Source organism: Hoplias malabaricus, chromosome Y (assembly GCF_029633855.1).
Source record: "Hoplias malabaricus isolate fHopMal1 chromosome Y, fHopMal1.hap1, whole genome shotgun sequence".
NCBI lineage: Eukaryota > Metazoa > Chordata > Actinopteri > Characiformes > Erythrinidae > Hoplias > Hoplias malabaricus.
The window spans coordinates 1,458,392-1,476,279 of NC_089820.1; the positions used below are offsets into that span (position 1 = coordinate 1,458,392).

The 17,888-nt window shown below is 38.4% G+C and overlaps 1 protein-coding gene across 1 annotated transcript; it reads right to left on the reverse strand.

The window, feature by feature from the left end:
- Positions 1-331: 331 nt before the first annotated feature.
- On the reverse strand, positions 332-17,600 carry LOC136679527 (gastrin-releasing peptide receptor-like). Its single transcript, XM_066658118.1, has 3 exons — positions 17,179-17,600; positions 5,953-6,304; positions 332-727 (listed from the first exon to the last, which is right to left on the reverse strand). Exons 1-3 carry the CDS (start codon positions 17,568-17,570, stop codon positions 332-334), a joined length of 1,140 nt encoding a protein of 379 aa, XP_066514215.1. The 5' UTR covers positions 17,571-17,600.
- Positions 17,601-17,888: the final 288 nt, after the last annotated feature.

Consider the following 17,888-nt stretch of genomic DNA (forward strand, 5'->3'; position numbering starts at 1 on the left):
TAATCGGTAAAACCAGGTATTGGATGATAACCTCAAATAATACGGACTGTCACTAGGGGAGAGTTGGAAAAAGTTAAACCAACACATTCACACACAGAATATCAAACGTACTGGAATAATGTTATTTGTTTTTTAGCAAATAAACACTTACTGCTCAGATAAATAGCTTTTTAAATCTCTGGTGCCTAAAATTTTTGCACAGTCCTGCATATTATGTTCATATAATTCTTATCCAGCACTTTCTAAATAAAACCTTTATGTAAAACTTACACTGGGTGGATATGCTACTATAAGGCTTAATGCTGTAAAAAGCTCTTTTGAAACACTGTACTCACACACAACCTTCGTGGTAAAGGTGGTTGCTGTTGGCAAGGCTGAAGCTGGCTAATGTTGGATTCTGTGTGCTCTTCAGAGAGCTCATGCGTGTGTTGCCATGTGAGGTACTGTGGGTGCACCTAGTCAGAAGAGGACAGCAGCAGCACAGTTGTTTGTTGAACTGTTTCTGAAAGCTCTTGCTCAGCAGATAGAGGGCAAAGGGATTAACACAGGAGTTGGTGAACGCCAGGATGCGAGCACACACACTGGCAATGAAGTGACTCATGGATGTGTCCACCTCAGAGTAGCGGTAGGAGCGGTAGAGGTAGATCACGTGACTGGGCAGCCAACAAATTGAGAAAAGTGCCACAAATACCAGCACTGTCTTTGCCAGCCGCTTTCTTGACTCAATCTGAGGAATGCAGAGGGAAAAGACATTACAAATATGCCTATTTTTATCAAATGAAAAATTGTATAGGTCAAACTTCATTACTTAAAAAGGTATACACATAGAGCACCAGCAACAAACCAAATAAACAGGTCCAATTATTCTGTCTTTTTAATGAACAAGAGCAAAGAGAAACTAGGCAAGCCTAGTTTAGCCGGACCTCCATAGCCATATAGTCATTGTCACAGAGGTTTTTCTGGTATTTCATAAACAGGAAAGCTCAAAATGCATACCCTTGTCATTCGAAGTTCTGGAGACGCTTTGGTGCTTCATATCAACGACTTTATACCTTGCTTTTGAACATTTCTAAAACCAAGCACCTTAACATTTTATCAACCAAGTAATCTATACTTGATAAGGAACAGGGCATCGCTGGGAGCTAGATATTAATTACTGACTTACATTTCTGTAAGGGTCTGACTGATAAAACGGTGCTATAACAAATTCACAGCATCGTTGAGTAACACCTCACTCTGGTGTTCTGGCTTTAATAATCCGGAGATTTTGTCAGTTGCATATAAAGTTAAACAAAAAGCTGTGCAGAGTAACTGTTACGGGCTGTATGCCTGTGTCTCTTCTTTTCCTTTTCTTGTTGTCTTGCTATCCCTCCCTGTCTTTAGGTGGAGCTGTGGAGATTTCTGGTATTGCTGGCTACTGAGGTGCTTCCTGTGTCTGCCTATAAAAGAAGCAGGAAGCTGAAGATCGGAAGGCTTTTTTTTTTTTCCAATTGTGAACTTCTGTGTATATCTGGAGACTGTGTGTTTCCTTGTGTGTGTTAGTTGTGAAATTCTGGAGACTGTGGGTTTCCTTGTGTGGGTTGATTGTGTTCTGTTTATTATTTTTGTGGTCACCTGTGCCGGAAGGGGGTAAGCGCCTTTTGAGTTTATCTATTTTCCCTTGGTTTATTGTTAGATAGGGAGTCAGGGTTATTTATTGTCTTTTATTTGTTTATTGGTTTGAATAGCAAAGTTAGTGTTGGGTTATGTTTGTTATTTTGGCCGTGGCTTACCCCTGGAGATATGGCTTTAAGTTTTGTGTGTTGTTATAAATTTTGTTTGTTTGATTTTGTTTAATATCCATATTTTCTTTGTAAATACATTTTTTTCATTTATTCTAAACTGTGTGAGTTTCTCTTTTTTTTCCTCTTTCTACTTTATTTCATTCACCAATATACCATCTCCTAGACCGAAACGTAACAGTAACTTACTCATCAGAAAGTCAGTAACGGTGAGATGTGTCTGTGTATTCCTGTCGTTATAGGGACAGGCAAGATGACTTTCTGTTTGTTAAATATATAGTAGAAAACAAAGAGCTGGGTCACAGAAGCATTCTCCAAACATGAAGAGACTATGATAAATATTACCTCAACAACGTTCAACACATTTCTGTTCAAGGTGCCAGTAAAACACTGAGCCACACCGCGGTGGATGGTGGACCTACAGCGCTGAAGCAGCGCAAGTGTGTCCCAATTTGGCTCTCAACTCTCTGACCCCCTGAACACTTGAACACTTCATTTTTTAGCATTTTTTAGGTCCCAAAAAGGGTACATGTCCAGGGAAAAAAGGACCTCTGGTCACCGCCGAATGGTTCCAAATTTGATTCACAAACTGGAATGTGAAATATGGCTGAACTAACAACAGACGTTGTAGTGGCACCAGCTTAAGTTCTCAGTCAGTCAGTCAGCGCCTCTAGATATGCCTCTTCTAGGCCAGGGATCCGGCAAAAATTTAAATGACTGCACAATATACAGTTCACCTACTGTATCTTCTGGGGAATGGTTCCAATCCCCAGATTTTCAAAATCATTATATAAAATGGAATAGTATTTGCATATAACCTATACACATCCTTTTGTATGCTTCAGTGTAACACTGGATTAGGAACACCTACACTGTATCTACACTAACTGTCCAATTTATCAGTTTCACTGACATACACTTATACACTTGTAGTTCTACAATTACAGACTGTAGTTCACCTGTTTCTCTGCTTACTCTCTTGTCCCCATTTCACCCTGCTCTTTAAATGATCAGGACCCCCAAAAGACCACCACAGAGCAGCTATGATTTGGGTGGTGTATTATTCTCAGCGCTGCAGTGACACTGACGTGGTGGAGGTGTTAATGTGTGGTGTGTTGTGGATCAGACACTACAGACCTGCTAGAGTTTTTAAAGCCCTCTGAGTATAGCCCACCAAATAAAAATATCCAGCCAACAGTGTCCTGTGTTCACTAGTGAAGGGCTAAAGGACCAACAAAAATTACGCAGCAACAGATAAGCCACGGACTCTGACTTTACATATGTAAGCTGATGTATAACAGAGTGGAGAGTGAGAGAACATAGTGTTCAACAACTCCAGCAGCACTGTTGTGTCTGATCCACTTGTACCAGCAAAACAAACATTAACACATCACCACCAGGTCTGTAACTAGAACTAAAAAGTGCATGGAAAATGGTCAAAAAGATTTTGAGCTTGTAAAACAATATTCACAAATATATGAAAATTTGCAGTTGTGTTTGAGCAAAATTATTTTGAATGAGCAAATATGAAACAAAAACGAATACTAATAAATAATAATAATATTTCACAAATAAATATTTTTAATACATAGAAATAAATTTTACATTTGTAGAAAAGATTGCAATTTGCTAGTACAAACCATGCCCATAAAGGCTGAAACTGGAGGTGAACTCATATATATTTCTTGGGCAGAAGTTCAGGCTGGCTTTGGAATACATATAAATCAACCTCCAAAATTTACAGGCATGCTTTTCATTAAAAGCTGCAGAATGGTCAAGGGTGGGGAGGTACTTTGGTTGGTGTCCTGGATCCTGGACAGGTGATTGAAAAGGGGTTATTGAGTCCAGGAATTAATAAATTAGTGTGTGACAGAGCGCTGTGTGACATGGTAGAGGAATAGCATTAGGCCGAGTACACTGAATGTCGTTTATTGATTATTGACAAGTGTTAGAGTGGAGGAGGTTGGCACAACTGGGTAATTGGAGTCCTCAAAGTGCCGCTGCAGACAAAGGGGTACCAATTACGCAATACAAAAGAGTCAGAGTTGATTTTCAAGGTAGTTGAGATTATCGAACTGGACGGAAGTAGATCAGTAGCTACCATAAAAGTTGCCGAATACTACAAAGGTGGCAGCATTAATAAAATTGAGATGTCCTCAGTTAGCAGGTATGCCGTAAATGTGCCGTTCTGGTAATATAGTGGGAAACTAGAATTAGGAAATGAGAAATCTAAAGGTGATCTAGAGGGATGATTGGTATGGCAAAATAAGAAGCTCCAAAATGGGAGCTGACAATCAGCACTGCATGAACAGCAAGAGAGAGAGAAGGCATCTTGTCACATGGGACTGAACCCTGAAAGAAACAGAATCTGAATGGTGCTGTAAAGCTCAAAAGTTGACTCAAGGATGGCAGAGATGCCTAGATGACGATGGTGTCGGATGAGATTGAGGAAGACATCCGAGGGAGAGGCGGCTTCAGGTGCCTGGATCGCTGGACAGGAGCCTGGTTCACAGCATCACCTGAGGAAAGAGAATGAGCTGGAAGTAGGGGCTGGGAGCAGGGACTTGCAAGGCAGGAAAGGCAATAAGGTATCAGGGCAATTGCTTTCCAGCTCAGACACAACCAGGAAGAGTAATATGACGGTGAGAAGACAAAGGTCATGCGGCCTGAATGGCCAGAGCAGTGGGGAAGCTGGCATGACAACGACTTATTGCATCCCCAAACATGAGGCAGTCACATAGCAGTTTGGCCAGAGATGGGGGTAAGGGGAGGCTCTAAGATGCACGCTGGTGATGGAGGCAGGGGTTCACTCAGGAGGCCGCTTGCAGCGGGAGGAGGAAAAGCAAGAGAAAGCTGAGGCTCGAGCGGGAAAACCTGGAACACGCCGCAGAGCTTAAAGCAGTCAGAGCAGGAAGCAGACATGACAATGGTCGAACTCAAGGCAGGCCCATATTTAACAGAAGGGGGAAATGGGAGTCTCTGGACAGATGATGGAGGCAGACGTAAGGGTTGAATTGTGAACACTGGCTATAGCAGGAGGAGAAACTGAGGCTGTGTGGGAGCCGGTGGGGGGTAAAGCTTTTCCACCCTGTCTCCAAACTTTTTCTTGTATTCATCTATCCAAAGGAGGGATTTGGTTTCATATGCTTTCCACAGCCACCCTGAACACCTCCCCAAAAACATTTGAATTCACCTCCCTTTTTCAGCCTTTACAGGCGTGGTCCGTACTAGCAAATTATACTTAATTATATACCATCTGACTGCATTTCTTTTATTAATATTTCAGCACAACTTTATGTCCTCTATACTAACAAATGGTTTCTATAAGAGCTGTGATTGATTTTTGTTTTAATAATTTATCATAAATAAAATAAAAACAGAATACAATGATGCATATCATTTACACCCTATATTTCATTGAAAATATAGCAAAGACAATATTTTAAATTTTGAAACTGGAAAATGGTTTTATTTTTATTATAATTATATTTTTTTTTTACATATTTGCCCAATTTAAGTTTGATGCCAGCATCACCTTCCAAAACAGTTGGGACAAGGAACAACAGCATAGCTTCAAAAAACAATTAACTATCTCAATTACAGCATTAAATTTGTTATCGTTTTAAACAAAATGTTTAAAAATAAGCGCCACTTATTTTAGCTGCAGGATCTTCAGCTGGGGACCATCATTCCCCAGAACATATGGTGGTGGTGACACAAGTCTTTTCTTTGTACTCATCAGGGTGTATTTACAGCCAGAGCATACAAGGGCTTAACTATTAATATGCATACCAAATAGTTAATTATGAATTCATATTAGCATAAAGGATTGTAGTGTGCAAATTAGATACATCTATTTTCATATGCACTGTGCATGTGACCAGATGAAAAAATTCCAGCTATATATAACTTCAGATTTCATAATTATGGGCCTTAGTCCTATAATTTTAGTCATATTAATAACCAAGCCAGTAGATATGATATGCTCTTTAGCAACCTGGTTGTGTTTGGAAATTTGTAAGCAATGTGAATACTGGTTTACCACTGGCTCTTAACCAATAAACAAACACAAATATACGTTGTAGTTATGGTCATTATTTCTGTTGTCAGTAATAGTAAATGTATTCTTTCAAAAAGCTTCAATGCCTTGTAAGAATTTGGAGTAGCTCACCTGTCTCCTAATAGCTATGTGTCCTTCCACAGGCATGTTTATTGCACTTCGAATCAGACTCCTGGCGATGAAGAAGTAGTATACAGAAATGATAAAGAGAGGAATAACATAGAAAATAAGAAAGGAGGCCATGGAATGAATTTTGGGGTGCAGGTTTGATGCATGAGGGTATGGAGCACATGTTTTGAAGGTTTCATTGGTTTCTGAGATGTGGAAAGTATGCAGGTCTGAGAAGATTGCTTCTGGGATAGCCAGGACCATAGAGAAAAGCCAAATTGCAGAAGCCCTCAAGCAGATCCTAACTGTGGCATGGGACACTGGGATGTCCATTGGTTTCACAATTGCTTTATATCTGAGTGAGAAGAAGAAGAAGAAATTCTTAATCAATAGATGTATGCTCTTCCTTAAAACGGGTAACGTAGTAAATACAATTACCTGTATTTAGCACCACTTTTTTAAAATAAGGGTGCCACAAATGTTTGTCTATACAGAATCCCTTTGATTAGTAAAAGCAGTGTTTTTCAACTATGGCTTTATTTGGTTTGCAGACATTTGTACTGGATTACCACGTGATGTACGAAATATACGTGGGAAATTTAAGGGTTGGTCAAAACAAACATTTATTAATATGTTTATTAAGCGTAATGCTTGTGGAAGGCCAAGGGTCAAAATGACAACACATTTTATTCATTCATTCATTCATGCATTGTCTATACCCACTTGTCCTCTTCAGGGTCCAGACCATTTCCAGAATCACTGGGCACATGGCAGAAACACCCTGTAAGGGGCGCCAGTCCATCACAGGGCACAACACACTTATACAATTCTCACAGTTATGGACACTTTCCATGGCCAGTTCACCTAGAGGCATGTGTGTTTGGACTGTGGGAGGAAGCTCTGCACACATAAAAAAGGTTGGTTCTACAAAGGTACTTTAGTAAATAAAATGGTTCTATGCTTAATCATTTTCTTTAATAAAGAATCCTTATAGAAACAATTTTTCAGTGTAGCACCTGTAAAAGAAACAGGCACAGACATTGGAAAAACATGCCAGAGATGGGATTCAAACCCATAAATCTAGGACACGAGCTGTGTGATAGCGACAATACTTGTTGTGCCATTATGGTACTACAATTCAAGACAAAATTCTACAAAATTTGGACAGTACTTCATATGCAAATAAAAACAGCATACATTTCATTGTAAGATTTTGAATACTTGCCTTAGAATGTTTTTTTTTTTTTTTTGTTAGAATTAGTGAAATGTAAGACAAGGATTGTAACGTTTTCAAAAACATACTAAAAAGGTGATACTGGTACATCAAATTAAGCAATTAGGAATGGTATTTATGAGCAATGGCTTGTCAAGGCTCAACTAAAAATGCATTAGCCAACAATTTACCAATATGGAAACATTCTTCAATTCTTATTTTTTTGCCCTTTATAGAGTATATCATCATTAAAACATTCAGGCATGCCGGAGAAATCTGTTTGCAAATGGCAAGACTAAAAAACCTTAACTGAACATCTGTGACCTTCAGTCCCTCAAATACCAGCACACCCTTGTGATGAAAATTGCTGCATAATCTCTGAAAACTCATATGTCAATAAAATCCAAACAATGGTTACAATTGTAAAGGCATTTATCACTGAAAGAAATGTTCACATATTTGGAGCAAAATGTGCAGCCATCCAGTGAATGCTTCTCACAAAACACCAAACCTCATTCTGCACCTTAAGACAGCATGGCTGGAAAATTTTGTGTAAAAGTCTAACATGCAGATTTAAAGATTTTATAGCAAGATTTTACTTAGATAATTATACATATTATAAAGTTAGATATAATCAGAATAAAAACAAAAAATTAATAATAAAAAACAAATAAGAAATAATATATATATATTTTTTTACAAAGTAGTAGATGTGAGTGAGTTTGAAGAGCAATGTGTTGTTCAGATTCTCCTTGATTGCATGAATTTGTTAAATCAACAGCACTTTATTTAAAATCGTTATTTATTAACTGGTGAAACTAGGTATTGGATGATAACTTCAAATAATACGGACTGCCACAAGGATAGATTTGGAAAAAGTTAAACAACACATTCACACACAGAATATCACACTTACTGGAATAATGTTATTTGGTTTTATTCTAATGTTAGGCATTATTCGTTGTTTGTTTCTTAGCAGATAAACACTTACTCCTCACATAAGTAGCTTTTTAAATCTTATAATTTCTGGTGCCTAAAACTTTTGCACAGTGCTGTAGATCTTCAGTCCGAAAATGAACAATACTAAAAACATTTGTTATGTACACACCGTTTTCAAAAAATTGGACAAATTTAAGAATATAATACTACATGTTAAATATATACAAATTTAGAAACTGATGTCTGTAACACTAAACACAAGCTGTGACAGATTATCACTAGGTCCCACCACCATTTAATTATAAATTTTAATAAGTTGAGAATTGAATATACTATTTGTTAGATATAAAGGAATAGCAAAGAACTTTGGGATTTTCTTCATCTACACTGTTAAAAATAAATGTACTACCGAGATTTCTTTAGGCAATGCCATAGAAAAACCACTTATAGAGTGTGAGTGTGTATGTGGGTGAATGTGCGAGTGTGTATCGCCCTGCGAAGGATTGGTGCCCCCTCCAGAGTGTGTTCCTGCCTTGCGCCGAGTGATTCCGGGTAGGCTCAGGACCCACCACAACCCTGAATTGGATGAGCACTTGCAGATAAAAAAATGAATGAATTACCACACAAACTCTTTTGTAATTTGAGTTGTTTAGTTTTGTAGCACTTTTGGTAATGCAGTTAGCTGCCTCCCGAAATTGGAGACATTCCACCTTAAGTGATCTAAAACAGCAAATATAAGGCACTATTACCCGTGTATGGAGCAGGAATAGAGCAATATCCTCTTCTTGGTTTGTGCTTTTCAAAGTTTGGAGTTTTCTCTGTTGTGTAAAAATTCCATATACCTTTGCTCTGCTGTGAGCATACATGACCGAAACAGTTTTTTTTTTTAAACCCATTTACTGACACCAGGGCTTTGTTAACACATTAGACCAGTTTTGCGTGAACACAACCTGGAGAGCTAGCTATAAGTAAGGAAACATGTTCAGAATTTTATAAAAGCTGTTTTTAGATTGAAACTGTAAACATCACCTTTAACTGACAAAAATTACAAAGACTTCCAATGAATGTAAGTATATGCAAATTATTTAAAACCCAAATGTTGAAACTGAGAACTAACTGTATTAAAAAAAATGTTATATATATAGTAGTGTTGCAGTCACACAGCTCCAGGGACCTGGAGGTTGTGGGTTCAATTCCCGCTCCAGGTGACTGTCTGTGAGGAGTTGGTGTGTTCTCTCCGTGTCCATGTGGGTTTCCTCTGGGTGCTCTGGTTTCCTCCCACAGTCCAAAAACACACATTTGTAGGTGGATTGGCGACTTTAAAGTGTCCGTAGGTGTGAGTTAATGTGTTGCTTGGCGCCCTACATGGAAACCTACGCGGACACGGGGAGACCACATCAAACTCCTCAAAGACAGTAACCTGGAGCAGGACTCTAGCTGTGTGACTGCAACACAATCTGCTGTGCCATCGTGCAGCCTGTGGGGATTCAAATACATTTTTTCCCCTCAAACAAACTGTTCCACCTTAAATGATGTGGAGCTTTTCTTCATATAACCATAAAATAAGTATATTCTAAAATAACCACAAGCAATACATATTTGTGGGTTTTAAACTAATTAAATTTGTATAACATGCTTCAAAATAATCTTTTTAATTTCACAAAAGTCTCATTCATTTTGTTAATCTTGTGTGCTATTCTTGCATTTTGGCAATGCAAAATGATCCTCCCACTTTATGAGTACTTTCTGGCCTGTTTCAAAATCTCATAATTACTAACAGGAAACATCACTAAGAGACACAGTCAGGGGATGAACAATTACTATTCAAATGGTTTCACTTAACGGGGTGAGTGTAAAGCTGCTGTCTCTTTTATGGATTAAAGATACTGATGTGCACTGCCCAGTCTGGAAATGGTTGCTGGAAATTTTTATTTCTGATTAATTAGGTTTTACTGTCTACTGAATTAAAGGGTTATTGACCCTATTGACAAGTGACTTGCAAAAATCTTGGCAATAGAGTGTTCTATCTCTTTTAAAACTTTCACAGAGATGATTAATAAATCATTTCACTGTTTTCTGCCAAAGCATCAGGATCATTAATTCAGATTAGCAATTGTTTCAGCTTCTGGTTTTCATAGAAAAGTTTTAATCACTTTTTATCTACCAGTACTTATTTGATTAATTTTCTAAATATGGAGCCCAGTTATCAGTAGGCAAATATTCATATTTACTAATGAAAATGTGCTTTTAAAAGATGTATATGTCATGCTCTCATGACATATGCTGTCATTGTGGCAATTGATCATTATATTTTAGGATTTTTGGATTTGGAGTAAAAAATATTTTACAAAGTAGTCAGATAGCAAGACATAATCCAGATAACTCAGGGAGTTTGCAAAGGCAATATCTGTCATTGTTTTACCTCTCACTATAGTGTCCACAGACTTGGGCAGGGAGAAGGCAAGCATGGCTGTTTTGTGTCAAGCCACAAGATCATTCTGTTTGTTTCAGGAGACTGTAAGGTAAATGTTCTATGGACTACCATGCCAGAATGACTTTCAAGGAAGACAGTTACACATTTTCCTGTCTTTAGTAACAGAAAATTGTATACATAATACTCATTTGTAAGCCAGTGGGTATTTGCCCAGTGGATCAGATTATTAGAATGTTTTGAACCTTTTCTATATTTAAATTTATGCTAATATAGTGTGAAATGAATGTTTTAATTTCTCTTATAAAAGAAATTTGACTTTTTGGGACCTAATCTTCAGGATTTAGACTGGTCACTTTCAGAGACATCTCCACTTCCCCCAACTAAGATTGGAGTTTGAGATAGCACCCAGAGAGGGTCATAAATTAAAAGTACAGGCCACTCCAGGCCCTGTTTATGACCCAAGGTCTCTAAAAGGGTCAAGAAAAGGATTTGACCTGAGCCACAGAGATAAATACTCACATAATCATCAACTTTAATTCCCAATTTCTTCTCACACATTTCAACGACTGTTAAAACTAAAGAATCAAACATTCCTAAATTCCTTAAAATCCTTAAAGGTTTATCACATGGCAAACAATGTTGCAAAATTTAATTCCAGTTAGACAATCAAAACTGGAATTATAAGCTTATGTTTAAAATGACCTTTTGCACGAACTTATTCAGGAACCAAGGTCATCACATATTGTGTTAGATAGTGAAATAACTGTGTTATTTAGTTTAAGATTTATGTAAAACATGGTTTTGTGTGTTTGCCTAGCAGTGATGGACAGTAACGAAGTAAATGTAAATACTGTACTTGTTTGAGTGTATCTGTATTTTACTGAAGTATCTCCATTTTGGGCAACTTTAACGCTACTACATTTCATACCCAAATATCTTACGTTTTACTCTACTACATTATAAAATTCTGCTGTTCCTTTTGTTGTGTGTGGATAAAACTATAACATGTCTGAACAAATCTCACGGCTCCGTACTGCTCTCCGCGAGTCCCCATTGGCCGGAGATGGATGGATACAGTTGGAGCGCTAAAACAAGTGAACCTAAAGTTTCTCTGCCTACAACTAAGTAATAAGGCAGATTTTTATTTTGACTGTGGTGCATATTTGATCCTGTAAGTACAAACTGGATTCCAAAAATGTTGGGACACTAAAGAAATTGTGAATAAAAACTGAATGCAATGATGAATGATGTGGAGGTGCCAACATCTAATATTTTATTCAGAATAGAACACAAATCACAGATCAAAAGTTTACACTGAGAGAATGCATCATTTTAAGGAAAAAATATGTTTCATGGCATCAACAAATCCCCAAAAAGTTGGGACAAGGCCATTTTTTACCACTGTGTGGCATCCCCCCCTTCTTACAACACTCAAAGGACGTTTCTCAAGTCTAGAAATAGGAATGCTCTCCCATTCATGTCTAATACAGGCCTCTAACTGTTCAATCAGTTCTCCTACGTAGCCATGATGTTGTGATTGCTGCAGAATGTGGTCTGGCATTATCTTGTTGAAAAATGCAGGGTCTTCCCTGAAAGAGATGACGTCTAGATGGGAGCATATGTTGTTCTAGAACCTGAACATAGTTCTCTGCATTAATGGTGCCTTTCCAGACATGCAAGCTGCCCATGCCACAAGCACTCATTCAACTCCATACCATCAGTGATGCAGGCTTCTGAACGGAGCGTTGATAACACCTTGTGTTATCCTTGTCCTCTCTGGTCCGGATGACATGGCGTCCCAGTGTTCCATAAAGAACTTCAAATCGTGACTCATCTGACCACAGAACAGTTTTCCATTTTGCCACACTCCATTTTAAAAGAACCCTGGCCCAGTGCAAACGTCTGAGCTTGTGGAGCTTGCTTAGAAATGGCTTCCTCTTTGCACTGTTTCAGCTGGCAACGGCGGATGGAACGGTGGATTGTGTTCACTGACAATGCTTTCTGGAAGTATTCCTGAGCCCATTCTGTTATTTCCTTGACAGTGGCGTTCCTGTTTGAGGTGCAGTGACGTTTAAGGGCCCGGAGATCACGAGCGTCCAGTAGAGTTTTACGGCCTTGACCCTTACGCACAGCAGTTGTTCCAGATTCTCTGAATCTTTTGATGATATTATGCACGGTTGATAATGATAACTTAAAAGTCTTTGCTATTTTACGCTGGGTAACACCATTCTGGTATCGCTGCACTATCTTTCTGTGCAACAATGGTGGAATTGGTGATCCTCTTACCATCTTGGCTTCAGAGAGACACTGACACTCTGAGAAGCTCTTTTTATACCTAATCATGTTGTCAATTGACCTAATTAGTGTTAATTGGTCTTCCAGCTGTTCGTTATATGCTCAATTTCCTTTTTCCAGCCACTTATTGCTACTTGTCCCAACTTTTTTGGGATTTGTTGACACTGAAATTTTGAATCAACATATTTTTCCTTTAAAATGTTACATGTTCTCAGATTAAACTTTTGATCTGTCATCTATGTTCTATTACGAATAAAATATTGACATTTGCCGTCTCCACATCATTGCATTCAGTTTATATTCACAATTTGTTTAGTGTCCCAACTTTTTTGGAATCCGGTTTGTAATTACTTATTGCAATCCTTAGAACTGTTATGAATTAAGAAAATTGTTTATACCATTCAGTTAGGTTTACAGATCTGTACTTAGATGTCCACTTCAAATGGTTTGCAGGTTTATTTAAGTGTATAACAATTTACAGTGTAAATAAACACAATAATTGAAGCGAGGTCAAAACCAGAAATATTCCAAAACCTGAAAATAAGTACAGCAAGATAAAGTCCAAAAGGCAAATGCAAAACACAGAACCGAGTATCAGGCAAAAGGTCAGAAAATCTAAAACGTATTTAAATAACAGATGGCTCAGAATGGCAGAAATAGCTCAAATAATAGGCCTAATTTGCAGCTATGAAGACAAAACAGAGTTTAAAGGAACTCTATGTAATAATTTAACCTTAAAAACACAGCTTCAAAATTATTGTGATGCTTCCATGAGCTGTAATAGGGAGACCAGAGCCTCCCTCCTCCAGCACTGCAGAAACTGCATGTTTGGAGGAGGACATAGGCATATTTTTCCCATGTGTTCCTGCTCCTTGCTGCAAGTTTTAAAATATTTTTTTCCCCTGAAATGTCTGAAATGTCTTTGTTTAACCTTTTTATTCATTCTGTGATGCCCAAACCAATGTCTGAGGAAATCTCTGCTGTGAATTTGCTGCTGTCCGCAGTCTCTGTAGCATGGAGGATTTCATATTTTTTGGAATTCCTTGGTTCAACTTGAGCCATGTTTGTGTGACTGTGGACCACTCACAGTCACCTGCATCGATGCAATGAGTAGTTAGTTATATCTTTATGAGTGCCCTACGGTGTAAGTTCAACGCAAAATCATAAATTGGGCTTAATACTCAGGAGACAACAACCTCTGTTGGTTTGGAGGGAAAACACATTGGGTATATGTGACATTTGATGTGACATTCATTGTATTTAATATTTGGCTGTTTCTGTTGTGTTTCAGTGTGTGATGTATGAGACTAATTGATGACATTCTATTAAAAGACGCTAGAGTCTGCACAGGACATTAGAACCAAAATAAATCATGGTATTTTTACTTTCGATACTTTGGTACATTTAAAAGTACGTTTGTACTTTTGCTCAGGTGGAGATCTAAATCGAGGACTTCTACTTTTACTGGGGTAATATTCTACATTTAGTATCTGTACTTTAAAAGTACGTGGTTTGTGTACTTTTTCCACCACTGTTGCCTGGTATGCGTGTTACTTTGCTTTGCAGACTGGGGCCCAGCTGCCCTGTGCACTTACCACTTATCCCTACTCTTATATTTTGCCTAAGGGAAGGAAGACTCAATTTTTGTTAGGGTACTGCAGAGTTAGTGCTACCTGGCCCTTCAAACTAAGATTTTTCAGCGGCACACACTTCACTCAGAGTGTTTTCCCAAGATACATTGTGGCAAGATGGCTGACAGAAACCCACACATTTTCTTTTTAAAAACTAAGATATACATTACATTTTTTAAATGTAGTTTCAATTCTTTATGACCCTTTATAATATACAACATTGCTAGTAGTATACTGATGCCTCTGTAGTTAGTTAGTAAATGTCCCAACACCACTTTGTTTTCTGACACAACATTTAAGGTGGAACTGTAAGGTTTGATTAAAAAAATGCCAAGTAAAAGATGAACTGAGCTTTATGTCACAGAAGTGTAAGAAGTTAGGAACACTTTTGAAGGCATACGATTCTCTAAATGTAACTGAATTCCAGACTACCAGAGCTGCTGATGACATGTCATGCTCCTGATGGGTTGTCCCATTTCATTGGGAAAGAATTCAACCAAAAACTCAGCTCCAAAAGGCAATGTAACGCTTGACAGAAGGAGTAGGGTTAAATATAAGAAATAGGATTGGCTCTGGGTTTTTCATTCAGTTTAGTTGCCCCTTACACTCCCTTTAAGGAATAAAGACCTTAGACATGCACTTTAACTGAAAACAGAACGAAAGTAAGATGTTCATGATTTTATGACCAAATGTATAAAGTCTAGCACAATAAAATTGTAATGCTTGGATACAAAAAAAGGAGCAAGAAAAGGCAAAAATGGAGATGGGTTTAATGAATAAGAAAGGAGATATAGACAAGAACACGGAATGAAAGAACACAGGAAGACAATAACTCAAAATGAACAACAAAATGCAACATAGAAAGAGGATAAAAAGGGGAATAGCAGGGAACACCAGCAAAATAATCAAAGGACATGTGACAAGGGCGTGGCAAAGTGAACACAACGATGCAGATCACATGGCTAATGAAAACAATTACAAAATCAGATCAGAACAACAGAGCAAAAAACAGAAGGGATGCCAATATGACAACAATAATCATGGTTTAAAATATATTTGGAGGTCAAACATTTTTTTATCTGTTTATCTTTGCATTGTCTAACAAAATATAAGCGAAATATATTTGATTGTATCTTTAGGAAAATAATACATTTTATTTTGTTGACTAAAACAAGCAGATACTTTGACAATTATTTAATAACTAATGCATTGAGAAGCAGAGTGGTAGAGGGAACACTTTTACTCAGATGAAGCAGACATTCAAATCTCCGACAGAAAACACAGCACCATTCATGTGGAAGAAAAAAAAAATCTTAGCCAAACCTGTTGTCGCTCTTCCATTATTAGCCACCTTCTAATTTCCCCATTATCACTGTACATAGTCATTCATGGTTTTCAAACCAGTGTAAGACTGGCAATGTTTATTTTGACTGAAGTCATTCGATTTTCTAGCAGGTGTTCTGAGTTTCCAAAGACAGCCATTGGTCATGTTTCATATTTGAGGTGTTGGCTGACAAAATACACTTCTCTACTTTAGAGATATTTACACAAACTCTCACCGCGACCCTGAAATGGAAAAGCGGAAAAGAAGATGTATGTATGTATGTACACAAACTCTTTGGACAGGCATCTGCAGCAGGATTTTACATAAAATATTTGAGTACACTTTCAAAAAATGGTGGGGATGAAATCAGTCATTTCAGTAAGTGGGAGGGACGTGTTCCCAGGGTACATGGTGCTCAGACAAAAAATTAAGCCTAGCCTGTCTTATTGAGGTAGGTAGTGTTTTCCACACTGCTATACAAAGCAAGGATTTCAAAACATAAAAATAAACAAACTGAAATTATGCCACAATGTCATGGATCAAAATAGGGTTGAACAATTTAGAGTTCTACATTTAACGCCTGGACTGTTTAAAGGCACCCTGCTGGATAAATTGTTTCTGTAGGGTCTGTAATGGCAGTGAAAAAGAACAAAAATCTGGGACAAAAGCATGTACATCACCAAGCAGAGCCAATGAAAAATTAAAAAAAATGTAACAAGCCTTTAACTGCTTTTTAGGTACAACCCTTTTCTACGGGTGTTCGGGTTCATTCAGTAATGGGCATTTTGTTGTGGGTTATGCCACCACTCTCAGAAAATCTCACACTGTGGTGATACACCCAGAAAAACCATCACTGTGGTTCCCTCAATGGTACATATTCAGTGCCTTAAATTAGGTAACATAGCGGTAAATTTTAAAATAGAGTTGATTTCACACTGCACGATTTAAATCTATTCTACACAAACCTCACAAATCTTCACATCTCCTCCTGGAGAAGGGTATGCAATGTACCTTTAGGAAACAAAACTAGACTCTGAAACCACTGTTGTTTAGACTAGGGGCACGCAAATTTAGCCAATGTGCACTGGGTTTCTCCCACAGCCTGAAAACGCATGCTGATAGGTGCATTTGTTGTGTTAAATTGTCCAAGGGTGCAAGTGACTATTAATTAAGTAATGGTGTGATGCCCTGGTGCCCTGTCCAGGATGGGTCCGTGCATTGCACCTAATGACTTCAGGTACACAAGTAAACTCACCAGGGTTAAATCAACACTATTAGTGTTAACATTATTACACTAACAGTGTTAATTGAACTAATTAAACTAATAATGAACAAATGAACGAACAATGTATTGTGTGTGTGTGTGTGTGTGGTGTTGAGTATAAATTCTCACCTGTCCGCCGCAAGCGCGGTGAGTGTAAACACAGACACACCGACTGAAGTGAGTTGTATGAAGGGGATAAGTTTGCAGCCCACCCTGCCGAACAGCCAACGATCCGCCAGATAACGGCTCGCGTCCACCGGCGCGCAGGTCACCAGCAGCAGCACGTCCCCCAGCGCCAGGCTCGACATGAAGATATTGGGGACGCTGCATAGGGACTTCGCCGTGCAGAAGGTGCGAATGAGCGTTACGTTGCCCACGAGCCCCACCGCGATGATGAGCGCATAAACAGCGGCGATAAAAACGCCCGCCTGCCACAGAGACGAGCTCGTGGCGACCACCGCGCTCCTGTTATACTGAGAGTTTTCCTCATGCGTCGATATGAAGGTTTCTTCTGAAGACATCTTAGTGTTTTGGCATTTTTAGTTTAAACGTGAAAGTTGTTTAGTCGCTGTGTTTCCTCTAGTTAATTCACCCTATCGATTCGGTTTGCAGCAAAGGTCTCCAACGATACGCCTCTCTGCTTGTCGTCTTAGTGTAAGTGACGCTTCTTCACAGCTCAGCACCTGGAGGCTGAGTGCCTTTGTGCGATTATCTCTTTTAAACTCAGTAAACTCCGCCCCAGCAGCAGGATTGGAGACGACATGCTAGACCACAAGACTCTCAAACGATAAATACGCAAAGAAGCCCCATTTTACACTTCCATTTCCTAAATGTGCTTT